The sequence below is a fragment of the Musa acuminata genome, chromosome BXJ1-5 (genome assembly GCF_036884655.1).
Source record: "Musa acuminata AAA Group cultivar baxijiao chromosome BXJ1-5, Cavendish_Baxijiao_AAA, whole genome shotgun sequence".
Taxonomy (NCBI): domain Eukaryota; kingdom Viridiplantae; phylum Streptophyta; class Magnoliopsida; order Zingiberales; family Musaceae; genus Musa; species Musa acuminata.
In genome coordinates, this window is record NC_088331.1 from 9,713,107 (window position 1) to 9,726,936 (window position 13,830).

The following is a 13,830-nucleotide window of genomic DNA, read 5'->3' on the forward strand; positions in this document are numbered from 1 at the left end:
AGGAACGTTCCTGTCTTAAAGATGGGCTCATCGATGGATGCTCCACCAAGTGGTCCTCCAAGGACAGCTATAAGGATCCCAAGTCAAGCTTCTGGGTGGCTTGGAACAACCCCTGTAAGAACAAGCACTCCTGTGCATTGTCCCCAACGACAGATCTTGTGTAATTGTCTTCCCACTGTTGCAGAACCATGGACTGGAAGAAGCTGGAAAGCTGTCGGACGTGAGATGCTCATTTTAGTCCCCAGCAGTGGTAGCAGCATCAGGATAGGTATTCACTCGGACCACAGTAAAGTTTCCATACCATGATTACTTTTGTGCCATAAAACTCCAGGTTTTGACGGTGGTTTGAGGTTGATGGAATGCAACAGGGAAACCTACAAGCACTGTTTTAGGGAGTAGTCGCAGATCGCCATGTGTTCCTAAGTCCTGCGAAGCTTTATTTCTATCAGCAGTTTTGAGGTCTCTCAGCTTTATTGTGTTTGCGTGGATGAACGCAGCTAATGTTTCAGAGCAAACATGACCACGAGGAGACCGAGGGATCAGAGACTGTCCGGTCCTCGAACTGCTACAATACCTTTTAAGCTTTGGGTTGAAGTGACATGTCTGCTTTAGGGTGAACTGCTGCTGCCTTCCCTTCACCATCATCTCTCTTCGGAGGCCAGAGGCGATAAACTAAGTCTCGTGGTGAGAGAGTTTCTCAGGAACGTTGGTATTACTCTCATAAGAGAGAACTTGGTTTCTTTTGTGATTCTTGAAAGCATATTAAATTTTAGGCGATATTACTCGAAGGAGGATGCTGCTGCCTGTTGGCCGTCGGAGTTCATTGCTCCAATGATCTTAGAAGCTGTGATTTCCAGTGATCGAATCTGTTTAAATGCAAAACCTCAATTCATTTTGATCGGTGAGGATCTTTATCTAAGCTACACATATCATCAGAATGAAAATAAAAAAGGACTTGGCATGAACATCATCATAACAAAATTCAACATTTCCGATATTTTTTTGAAAGTTTAATCACATGAAAATATACTGCACTGTTCAGACCAGCTTAACTCTTCCTCTTCCTCTAAAAAGAGAACAAATCATGATCAAACAAGAGGAAGGCACATCGAGTTCATGATATCAGGACCATCGCCCCCAGTTGCTGGCGCATGGAATCCCCCCTTGTCGCGAGACGGGGAGACTGCGAAACTGATGTCAGGTACCATCGTTTTCATGGGCATTACTTGTTAGGTCAGGTCAGGTCAGGTCAGTTCTGGGTGCAAAAGGGATGTGGATCATATACCAAATCCATGTGCTGCGATAACAATCATATAACTGTGCCATTGAGGAATATTATGCACATGGACATAGGAATTCCGATGATTAAATTAATTGCATGCAAGAAGGAATATTACCAACGAGGGGAGCACCGTAGCCTTATCCAAAAGATTTTGCTTCTCTGGTGGTACGTACAGATCAGCCTCACCTCCTCACGTTGAATGTTAGTACTTGAGCGTGGATCCCATTGTATCGCCACAACGAGAGTACCGAGTTCTCTTTTCGGGGGGAGGCATTTGATCCTTCGTGTTTCTTGCAGGAACCAAACTCCGGGCCGTATTCCAGGGGTGGAGAATACGTGTAATTGCAGATGGTTGAGGCACACAGCTACAAGGAGGACGTGATCATGGCGGTTCATCCACATGGGGAGGGCGACCGAATCGTAGTCCCAAAGCTTCCTCTCTGGAGGGATGACAGCATGATGGATGCATCTCGCGGGGCTGCTTTTGTCAGAACTCCTCGTTCAATGAACCTGTGTGACTCTGACCTGTCTCGGCAAGCGAACCCATCAATCACCTCCACCCACGTGTTCGGGCCCACCGAGACACGTGCGTTGCGCTGGCTCACCTACAGTGCCCCGTCACGTGACCACCACCCCCCCTCCCCTCATCCCTCCCCTCCCCCCATTATAACACACACCCTGAGTGGTTGGGTATACTGAAACAGTCGCCAGTGACTGGTCAGCTGCGCGTCCCTCCTGTCGAAGGGAGACCGGCATCGGTGTTGAGAAAGGGAAGTTTGCAAGTGGGAGAGAAGCCCCCAGATTTGTCTCCGGGCGTCAAACCTGTACTCTTTACTCTTACCCTGTGACTCCAAAGCAGCAGCAGCCGCAAGAGTGATGGAGAACGGGGGAGCAGCGGGGAGAAGTGGAGTTCCCTCGTGGGACTTCTGGGAGCTCGGGAACTGGACGTCGTCACACGTCGCCTCGTCCTCTTCTTACGTCGCAGCCCGCCCCACTCATACCACGGCCGCCGCTTCTTCTTCCACTGCTGCCGCCACTTGTTTGCCCTTCTCCGGCCATCAGATCGTGGCAGAGAGCAGCGGGGACCACCGGGCCTCGCAGTTCCACGACCACCGCCACCACGCCCACCTGGCGTGCCTGAAGCTGGGCAAGAGGCAGTACTACGGGGAAGAGAGCGGGGTCGCCGCCATGAAGCGAGAGAGGCCCGCAGCGGCGCCGAGGTGCCAGGTGGACGGGTGCAGCAAGGTGCTGGTGGACGAGAAGGAGTACCACAAGCGGCACAAGGTGTGCGAGCTGCACTCCAAGGCTCCGAGGGTGGTGGTGCTCGGCGTCGAGCAGCGCTTCTGTCAGCAGTGCAGCAGGTCGTTCTGCCACAAAACTAGCGAGAAGAAACTGTACTCACCACCACAAGAACTCAAAACGGTTGGAAACTTGATGCAGGTTTCATGTGATATCCGAGTTTGACGACTCCAAGAGGAGCTGCAGAAGGCGGCTGGCGGGGCACAACGAGCGCAGAAGGAAGAACAGCAGCGAGCCCATCACCAGAAACCCTGCTTTAGGTAGGTACAACCACTTCAGGCTACAACAATCCCAGCTTCCTCTGGTCGTCGTCTCCATTGTTTCTTTCCTTTTTATCGCATGGTTTAGAATTTTATGTAGGTCAGCCCCTGCAATTTCAATTGAAATTTGCCATTAGTGGTGTGTCCATAACGTAGTACAGTGCACATGGGAGAAAGGTCTTATTCTTTTGAGAACGTTGGATATATTTATGAGAAGGATTGACACCGGGGAACCGGGAGCTGGTGATGGAACATAAAGCCGTGAAAGCGATCTTGACTAAAGTGGGTTGAGTGGACAATATTTAAAAAGTAGATCCTTTAGGTAAGGGTTAGGGCTAGATTTAGGATTAGGGTAGAGATAGGGTCAGGGTTAGGGTTTGGTTGGGGTTCGTAACATGTATCTAAATGGGGGTGGGGGGAAGAAGACAAAGGTGACTGTCGAATCAGTAGCATTTGCTGGCACAGTGGGGGTGGGGGCCATGCCTGTCAGTCTCTGGATTTGACCTTTCAAAGTCTTTGGCCAAGGTAAGCCATCTTTATTGATTTTGGTTGGTCCAGCAATCATATCATCGCGATGCTCTACCTCCTTCGGTGAATTTGCTCCTCGCTGATGACAACCTGCATGTTTCAGAGATTATCTTCCACTTTAGTGAAAGTGCATGGCCTAGTTCCGAGATTGGTGTGTCGCTATGAATCACCCTCGTGCTTACCCCGGATATGCCGGATAGTAATGCAAACTGGCTTCTGTGAGAAGGCTTTTTGAGATCTTAAAAAGGGTTTCCTGGCTTCATTGCAGCTACTATGTTTTCTTTCGAGAGTGATATCGAAGGTGTATAGTCTGACACACTAGGAGAAGAAAAGTGGTAGCTGACTCGGTTCCTAGGAATTCATCTTTAGGAGAACTTTGATGTAACCCATGCAGTTCAGTAGAATATTTCTGTGCATAGGAGGGAGAACAGCCACTGTTGTGTTATTTCTTGAACCTTCGTTCTTCCTGTTTGCAATATAGATATGAAGAATTCACATTATAAGTAACTCAAAAGTGAAATTATGAGAGATTTTTGTAAAACAAAATGCTGGATAATACAGTTAGGGTGAATGAACCCAAATGGTAGAACATATGTACGATGTTATTTTCCCTAAAAAGAATTACTATTCTAACTTTCATAGGCATGCAAGTACGATGTACGATGTTATTTTACCTTTGACCTCTTAAGTATCTGTTAATCCAATTTATACAATCGATTACTTGTTCTTGCAAGGTTTCAGCGTTATTGCTAACATTGCAAATGAATACTGTTTTTTCTATTAGTATCTGATGGAACCACGTTGTTGCAAAAAAAAAGCCTTCCCTTGTAACCTTTAGTTGAAGTCATTAGTTGTAAACATCTCAACTTCTTCCATAGTAATATGATTGAAGTTTCATGGCTTTAGTAATCATAACCATGTAACTCAATATTCCCTATGTGAAAACATGAGACTCAGTTTCTCATGGTAAGACAAATATGAATGTAATGCTACGATTGCTGAAGGCCAGAATAAATCCAATTATGTTTAGCCAAAAGGGGAAAAAGTTGATCGGTCCTATAGATCTTAGTTATGAGGCCAAGATGAATAGTCTTCTTGTTTTTCAAGTTAATTTTTGCATGCTACTTGAATTCTACTAAAAACATGAGGTAAATGGAATTTAAGACATATAGGAACAAGAATTTAGGGTTTCACTTGGCATAATTTATCTACGTAGTGTAAGGAGGAGAATAGTTACTCATTATATGTCCATGAATGCCAAAACAGTAGCAGAAGTCTCCAAGCTCCAAAGAAATTGCTGATCTTGTGTCAAACATAAGTTTCTTTTAGAATCATTTACCCTGAAGATGTAATGACAGTAGGTACAACAAGAGAAGAGAACCCAAAACACAAAACATTCCATGAGCTAATTAATTTATAACATCATATTTTATGTAAATAGCGATTAAGAGGTTGAGTTCCAAAAGGGACAAATATACTAGGAGCAGTTATTTGTATGAACAGCAAAACATTCAGACGGGCAAAGTTTATTGTTGCACACTATTGACACAAAGGTATTGTTATTGATATTCTAAACATAATTTCATATTATGGAATCCGTAAAGATTTAACATCCATGCTCCTTCAGTAAATGTCAAGCAATTTAAAGAGGTGATTGATGTTGCGCAACACAAATTATAGTTTGATCAGATGAAGTTGCTTATAACATGCAGTATGTAGTCTAAGAATATGTGACTCAGCTTTGAGGAACCAGCTAAATTTGAGTTTTATCATGTGCAAACGTGCAGTATCTTCTCTGGAATCTCATGCAATGTTTTTAACCTAATCTTAACATCCTGCTGTGCCAAGATTTTTTAAACTTGGAAAGATATCTGTGTGCAGAAAGCGCAATCATCGGAGGCATGGCCCCATACCTGTCTGCTTCCCCGGGTTGTGCTCTCTCTCTTCTGTCATCCAAGGCTTCTCCTTGGATTGCGACATCCGACTTCTCATCCCGATCAAGCGCCGCACTCAACGAGCTGATTGCCGAGAACCGCGCTGCCGTGCTGGCCCGGCAGCTGCTCGCTGATGGAAGTGGATGGCACACCATGGTCTCTGTAAAGCAGCAGCAGCCGCCCGTCTTCTGGTCACATATACAGCACCAAGCAACGCCACAGCCGATGCCGCCGCATGCTGATGGTTGGAGTCGTTTGCAGGGAGCTGGAGGCCATGTGACGCTCGACCTCATGCAGATGCCTGACTCCTTCGAGATTGTTTCAGGGAGGAGGAGCAAGTCAAAAGAGGATGACGAGGAGAGCAGTGAGATCTGGAAATCCTTGGCAGGAACACACGTGGTATGAAGTTTCAACCCTAAACCTCAAGTACCTCAAAGCAATTTTCCATTTGATTAATTTTTATGTACTATTTTTTGTGAGCTAATTCGCTTTAGGTCAATGCTCATTATGCTACATCTTGCAAAACATTTGCTAGTTTCTATATGTCCGGGCTTGGAAACTTGCCTAAGCTGACAGTTCTTTGTCCACTTATGTCTTTCTAAACGTTAGCATTAGCTTTCTAATGTCTGTTCAAGTTGCTGCCCTAATTTTACGGCCATGTACGTGTAATCTTGAATATTGATATGATATGGTCATAATGAAGGCTGCCAATTTTGGTTGAGGATAGGGTATCTGATATTTTTCTATTAGAAAAAAAAATGATGATGGGTATGTGGGGATGTAAATAATCCAAAATAGGGAGTCCTGTTGTGGTAAATTAATGTAGTTAATTCTAAACAAGGGTTTATGTAGTCTATGAAAACTTACAATTATGGCTTACGTAGAGGGTAGTATAGACAGCATAACTCTGCAAATGTACCACGTCGAGCACGAGTCGGTGACTTCTCGGAAGCGCCTTTCTGAAACCCTGCAACATTTGGATAACGAAGCTACGGTACAAAGATGGAAAATAGCAGTAGTACAAGTGGCATTAGACAGTAGATAGATGTGCTGCAGAAGCAAACCGTAGCACTGCAGACTATGGTCATGTCTTGCTCTGAAAGAGTTTTCGGACCATCTCCGGAACACTGCTTTCGGTCCGCCGCCATGTGCGAACCAGTTGTGAGCACCTACAGCATGTCCGTTCGTCACACATACATGAGGATCTACATATGATCTATCTAGAGACTTTTATCTCTCTAACACTCTGGTTTGACCAACAGCAACTTGGTTCTCAAGAACATAAAAGTATGGTGAGAGACATGTCTTAGGAAGATGGAACTGTCAGTCTGGGTCAGTATCATAATCCAAACAATACTATATTTCTGCTGTCGTTTGACCTAAGCAGTAAAATGATGGTGTAGTTTGGGCTAGGAACATAGAACCTGGGGGTCATCAGCTTCATTACTGGAACTGCAAGATGCATCTATTCAACTGTCTTCATTTTTGCAGTAGACAAAACATGTGTTTTCCGAATGATTTATTTAGAAAAGATTATCATTTTGGATTGTTTTTAAAATAGAATCTCCTTTTCGTTTTTTTCTCAAATAATACTCTTAATTCAAAAAATATTCAAACCGTCATTCAAAAAATTGACTATACTTTTCTTGTTTGTTATAGTATTTTGACCTATTATAATATTTTGGCTATTGTCATAAAAATATTATGAATTTATTTGAAAACATTATAAATAAATTAAATAAAATCAAAATAATATACAAACAATTTGATATAACATATTAGGATTCAAAAGCATATTTATATAGTTTAAAAATAACATCATCCAAATAAAAATAAAAAATAATTTATTATAATATTTTAACCATCATAACAAAAATATTATAATGGATCCAAATGGACTCCTAATATCAATCAAACCAATCACAAGTCTAATTGCAAAAATATGATATCAGTAATGATAATGAAAGAAATATAATATGATATCACTTATACTATTTTTAATAATTTTTAATATCTTATTAAAAATACTGTAAATATTATTGAAAAACACTATAAATAAGTCAAATGAAACACTGTAATAGCTCAAAATTTGATGAAAAACTGATGAAAAAATTTGATGGAAATATTTGGTGAGAGATACTTCAGATAGTTTATGAATTAGGGACACTACTTAGAAAAAACCTTTACCTAAAGGGGGACGTTGCTTGAGAAAAACCCAAAATAAGATCTTTTCCAAAGAAACTGCCCCAATCTTTCCAATTCCCCAGTAGCAGCCAACAAAAATTAGGCAAAAGACCTAGTAAGATATCTAGTGTATAGAAAAGAAAATGTCAGTCAGTTCTATCACCAATCAGTGAATATGTCATTTTCAAAGAAATAATAACACAGGGTTATTGGTTGGGAAAAAAACTGGTGTGTGGTCAAATAATCAGCACCATCAGTACCTCTTCTGCTTGTTCGTGTTAGGGAGATCAAAATATTGAGCTTTTAGTGATGTTTAGTGAGACTTCAAATGAGACGATCCAATCTTTTAGCCCATGGAAATCCCATAAACTTTTCTTGACTAGAAATGAAAAAAATTGAGGGAATTTATCCGACAGAAACACATTAGCTTTGAGTAATGGTATAGCCTTAATGCTAGGCACTAGAATCTGGAGACAAGAAAAGAAGAGCCTTCTTACAATGGTCACAGCAAAGCACAGAAACCAAAAGTCAAAATTTGCTAGTTATTACCGAGGCAAGTTGGTGTATATCGATCAAAAGCTGTTGCGATGGCAGCAGCAGCTCCATAAAGGAACGGCTATGGCAGGAGCAGTCGATCCTTTAGCAAATCTCTTGGTAATACTGATCTTTGCTTAATGCAAATACTAATTAAAAATTATCTTCTATAGTTAATTATCTTTACTATTATAATATTTACACTTTAAAAAATTATATTGGTATCCCTATAATTACGAAAGTGAGACTTGTAAGTTCATTTATTCTAACGTTATTGATTTTACTAACGAAAACACGAAAACAAAAGATAAAAGAATAATTTTAACATTTTTTTGGGTGAAGACGAAGGACAACGAGAGGTGAGAATCACTTTACATTTGTATTAGCATCGACATAGTTATTGAGCGATGTCACTCTGCATCTACGTCGGCATCGACATAATTACTGAGCGACGAAAGGATTATCGATGTAGACACCGAGCAACATCGCTCAGCAACTACGTCGACACTGACACAGATACAGAATGATCCTCACCTCTTATTGTTGTCCGACATCATTGACTGAAACGTTAAAATTTTCTTTTTGTTCTTTGTTTTAATATTTTTGTTGGTAAAATCGATAACATTAGGATAAATAAACCTAGATGTTTCACTTTTGTAACTATAGGGATGATAATATAATTTTTAAAAATATAAGGATCGAAATATTAAGGGTAACTAATTACATGAGTAATATGCAATTAGTCCGTTCAACGTAGTGCTACATTATTTTTTTATCACATTCCCAGAAAATAAACAAATATTATGAAATATATACAAGAAAATTTACGAATGATAGAGCTGTAACAGCATGATCAAATTCAATTATAAGTTTTTATTTGGAACTCCTTCCACTATCCATTGGGGGTTCTGCTACTGTTCAACAATTAGTGTAAACATCCGATGTTTGTAGGACATCGTCGGTCTCTGTTGGCAATCAAATTAATCTATTAGACCATTAAGCGGAGCCCTGCTGGCGATGCAACAAATACAAGGGCATCCTACTGCAATGAGGAACGTGGACTAGTGATTGGGAACTCATATGTTGCTTACAACTATGACATCTTATCATAACTTTTGACATTCTTTTAGATAAATAAGTGCATTAGCACCAAGATCTAGTTGGACGATGCAAGCAGAATAGTTAAAAGAAAACAAATTCAAGATGCATTGTGACCTTGAAAGACTTGGCCTATGAATCATAGAAAAAAAAGGGCAACTGCAGCATAGTTCAAAATATCCCTTCCAATTTGAACTTGTAAGATGGTTTTACCATCAAAGCTTGCTAATCCTCAAATTACCATGGCAAGTAAACAAGAAAAATCATAACCAAATTTTTTTCATGTAATTAGATTTGGTAGCACAGCAGGAATTTACAAGAATAATATGAGCTATCACGTTCATAAAACAGAAACAATCAATTGAACCATTGTTAGCCTAAAGCATTACTTGAGGGTAGATTTATCTATTTTATGGTCTCGGCAAACCCCACAAGGATGTCATGTGATTCAATCAATTGATCACTCTACGATAGATAAGGAACCCTCTAGAAAATATGTCGGCCTTCAATTAGAAAAGAGAAGCCAAATATATGTGATGATAACTGGATTTTCATCAAGTATCAACTAGAAGTAATGAAGTTCAAATATGCGATGCATGAATAATGCTACTTTCCTAAGTTTATCAATCATTCTGAGAGTCCTTTATATTTCCATTTTCTGTGCTTATTCCATCTTCATCCATGTAGTCATTACCCTGCAGTTGACTAAGATTGTTTGATCTCTTTCCATGGTTTTCTGTCACCTCTGTCGATTCCTAGCAAATCTTTGTCAGCTCTACAGAGCCAGATTGGTGTCAACGCACTATCAAACCTTAGCCTAGCATCTAAATAATCTTAGACTTAACCCCAAATTCATGTGTATATGATATGTAATCGACTCCGTCCTTTCTATCCTCACTCCTAACCCATCATTTTGGGTACAAAAGCTCAATCCCTTTAGGACATCCAAACAACGATGCTTAGAGATCCCTCGACAACCTCTCTTCCACCAGAAAACCAAAGATCGACGCAAGAAAGTGTAGCGATGACTACTACGATAATCTTGAAAGAGCCAACACACAGACCGGTCTAACTGGTAGTCATCAGCGAAAGAAGAACAACCCTAGCGTGGCTGCAATGGAGGAAAGACGATCGCCAAAGTCACAAAAAATGGATCGACCATGAAATAGGGTAGGCAAAGATCCAGAGACCTGGCGGTCGCAATCGAGGCTGACGACGAAGAGGATCCTCCGCTCCTTGTCCTCCTTGGCGTCGCGTCGTCGAGGAGAAGAGGCCGGCACGTACCGCTCGCGGCGAAACCTCACCGTCGCTTGGCTTCGCTTCTTGGGATCGATGTCCGCGGACCGGTTATATAGGCCGCTCCCTGTAACTTCTCCGGCCGCGTGTCACGTGGTACCAACGTGACCTAAGAGAGACCGCAAACTTGTTGAGCCTTTGGAGCGGCCCTATATGACCCAATAAGTATTATGGGCCTCTCAGGGTGATGCAGAATCATTCGATAAAAGCTCGACACCAATACTGACAACAGGAGATGCTTTTATTATAATGGATAGATCATTCAAAGAATTAGATATATTATACTCATAAAACCAATTTGTTTGAGAAAATGTATTCGATAACATTGAGGTCATACTTTGGAATTGAGTTCTTGCAGCAGTATCAGTAGTCAAACGTACGAGATCAGTCAAGGAAAGAATAAGCCAAAGTCTTCTCTTCAATGAGCTCCTTCGCTGTCGCATCCATTCCAGCTCGTGAAGGCTCATCGATGCGCAGGCCTGCAGTTTCTGAACAAGCTGAGCTGCTCCCAGGAGACCATAATGAAGGGAGAGAAGAATTATACTTGGGGAGTAAAGATGAGACCGATACTTCAAATGAGTTCGTGCATAACCTTACCCTGCACGATCGACCATTCTCCTTTGTTGCAGGTGACAGGGAAGGAGTAGATGAGGCCGGGAGGAACACCATACGATCCATCGGAGTAGACACCCATCGACGTCCAGGTGCCCTGACGCAGAGTTGCAGTAGTGTCAAGTGTCAACACATTCCATCGGGGAAGCACCTTATAGAGTGTTATCACACAGAAGCAAACCTTGGGAGTGCCAAGAACCCAGTCATGGATGTGATCACAAGCTGCACTGGCAGCAGATAATGCACTCGACAGCTTACGGGCATTGATGATGGCTGCGCCCCGCTGCTGCACAAAGCCGATGAACTCATCGTGCAACCTAGCATGAGTTCAAGATGCAAAACCTTAAGATTAAGTTATGGAATGCGAAAAAAGAAGAGATGATACCATTAAACAATAAAAAAAAAAGACGATGGAGAAATCAATAATATAGTATTTATATATTTTCCAGTGATAGTAAGAGGTCTAAGGTGATTCCTCTTCCAAAGACAGGGTTTCACTCCAAAAGGACAAAACCTCATTAGACGCATCCTAGAGACAACAAGCGAATAAAGTCTATCTGCAGACACAATTAAAGATATTTGAATGGTAATAGTAGTTCCAATAAATTCTATAAGAAATGTGAGGAGAGTAATTTTATCTACAAGCCTATCTCTGGAAAAATGTATATGTTACCATTTATCATCAGCAATAAGTTCTTTGACAGATTTTTCTCCAGCCTGGGTGATGACAGTAGCATGACTGGCATCAGGATATTGAGTAGAAGAATGGTTTCCCCAGATGATGACGTTCTTCACATCACTGACATGGATGTTCAATCTCTGTGCGATCCCACCAAGAGCTCGGTTATGATCAAGCCTTGTGAGGCATGTGATGTTCTTTGCTGGAATGGACGGAGCGAAGTCTTTTAGGATCAGAGCATTGGTGTTAGCTGGGTTGGCAACAACAAGAACCTGAGATGATCACAAACCAGATCAGCATCAGCCTGTGGGTGAGTCAGATCTCAGAACACTCCTTCTCTAACATGCTTATGGATCATAGATTGTCATGCATATGGTCTTGTCCTCATTTTCTTTTTTCTAAAAATAAATCTTTTAAGATTTCATGATTCTACAAAAAGACTTATGTAAGTCTTTGTGGAGAAGTGCAGATACATTGAAGATTAGGTCTGGTTTCCATTTGACTGATTCTACTGCTGCAAGTACTTGATATGTAGTTACAATCAACTATACCAAGCTTAGCATTGCATGTTTTGACTTCTAGGAAATTGTTCACTTAGAATTATTTGAATAATAAGACTATTCCTACGAGAGATGAGAGTTTGAATCTTGAAAATAATTTCTCTAAATATAGAGGTGATACAGCCTACTTTGATCCTCTGTTTCAAGAGGAGCCTCGTGCACTAGATTTACCCTACTTGCTTAGCATTATTTTAAGTAGATCATGTAATTCATCAAACCGGATAATAGCAACAACTGAAGGATAGCTAAAAAGCAATTCATCAAAGAGAATTTTCCTTTAGTTGTTACCTACTCAATGACTCCTCAAAGGAATTAGGAAAGATATCCACATATTAGGTTGTACTAGGAATTACTACACAGTAGATTAGGAGACGGGAAGAATACCTTGCAATTTGCAGCTGCATACTGTTCCAGAGCTGACGCTTGAGCTTTGTAGATGGAGACATTCTTTGACATAACGTCTTTCCTCTCCGTTCCCTCCTTCCTACGAAACCCACCAACCATGATAGCTATGTTGACACCACCGCAAGCTTCCTCCACATTAGTTGTAGCAACAACGCCTGTTGGTTGAACCAACACAAATTTGGCCAAGAGGCATTGTTTACTTGAAGATTCACTTCAGATGAAGGATACTGCGTACCTTTGAGAAGAGGAAACGCAGCATCAATTAACTCCATTTTAACACCGTTCAAGGCCTCTGCAGCAGGTGGAATATCAAGCAAGTGCAGGATCACTGGTTGATCAGAGCCCAGCATTACACCTCGAGCAATCATCGGCACAAGAGCATAGCCTATTTGTCCTACAAAAGCAGACACAAGTCAACAGCTCTATTGTCTCTCGAACAATTTTTGGGCTGAAAAGATCACAGTGTCTTCCTCCAGAAACGAACAATAATTTCTGGGACAACCAATTCGATTAAGTAAACCTAATCAGACAAATCTAAATAATTAATGGTCAATGTCAGAAATTTCTTCGGAAACAATAACACAATCAATCTCTTAGGTTAATTCTGCATCACAATTATTTATGCCTTTAGATATTTCTTGGTTACTCTGCTGATGCAACACATGATCAGATGACCATCAACAAAAGCCTCATAACTACATAAAGGAAAAACCCAAACGAAAAAGCAAGTGCCAAGCTTGACAACAACAAGAAGAAGAAGAAGAAGAAGAATGATGGAAGAGGCTCAGAGTTCAAAATTGCCTGCAGCACCGGTGACCATTATCTTAACAGGCTGTTTCTCCATGGCACGGCAGCTCGTCAGGCCACATCTGACGACGATTCTCTGGAACAAGGAAAGGGAAGACATGATCCCAAGGAAGGCACCTCAACCCCCGATGTCGCAGGCCACAAGCACGCCATTTGTATGTATAAATGGGCGAATGGAACGGACTCCCGACTGCTCCAGCTTCAAGCCAGGAACATTCCAAGTTAAACCACCCAAGAAAGAGCAAAGGAGTCGACAACACGCGTTGCCCCTTCGACCATCGTGCAGTGAAAGCAGGAGACGAGGATGCAACGTTGGGTTCGGCTTCATATATGTTTAAATCGGAGCACAATA

General features: G+C 41.5%; 2 protein-coding genes and 1 long non-coding RNA gene across 5 annotated transcripts; 1 reads left to right on the forward strand and 2 right to left on the reverse strand.

The window, feature by feature from the left end:
• The first annotated feature begins 1,994 nt into the window (after positions 1–1,994).
• LOC135673698 (squamosa promoter-binding-like protein 7) lies at positions 1,995–5,890 on the forward strand. Its single transcript, XM_065182911.1, has 3 exons — positions 1,995–2,643; positions 2,723–2,841; positions 5,251–5,890. Exons 1-3 carry the CDS (start codon positions 2,159–2,161, stop codon positions 5,706–5,708), a joined length of 1,062 nt encoding a protein of 353 aa, XP_065038983.1. The 5' UTR covers positions 1,995–2,158; the 3' UTR covers positions 5,709–5,890.
• LOC135673700 (uncharacterized) lies at positions 4,926–10,630 on the reverse strand. Of its 3 annotated transcripts, none has more exons than XR_010513423.1 (4): positions 10,310–10,630; positions 6,368–6,472; positions 6,171–6,270; positions 4,926–5,674 (listed from the first exon to the last, which is right to left on the reverse strand). It is a non-coding gene; the product is annotated as an uncharacterized LOC135673700 (long non-coding RNA). The 3 variants fall into 3 exon arrangements; XR_010513422.1 differs by having other exon boundaries at positions 4,926–5,611; positions 10,310–10,624; XR_010513421.1 differs by having other exon boundaries at positions 4,926–6,270; positions 10,310–10,575.
• A 35-nt stretch (positions 10,631–10,665) lies between these two features.
• Positions 10,666–13,829, reverse strand: LOC135673699 (malate dehydrogenase, cytoplasmic-like). The gene is made up of 7 exons (XM_065182912.1): positions 13,473–13,829; positions 12,907–13,065; positions 12,651–12,826; positions 11,701–11,978; positions 11,209–11,344; positions 11,013–11,124; positions 10,666–10,894 (listed from the first exon to the last, which is right to left on the reverse strand). Exons 1-7 carry the CDS (start codon positions 13,576–13,578, stop codon positions 10,800–10,802), a joined length of 1,062 nt encoding a protein of 353 aa, XP_065038984.1. The 5' UTR covers positions 13,579–13,829; the 3' UTR covers positions 10,666–10,799.
• Between the last annotated feature and the right edge of the window lies 1 nt (position 13,830).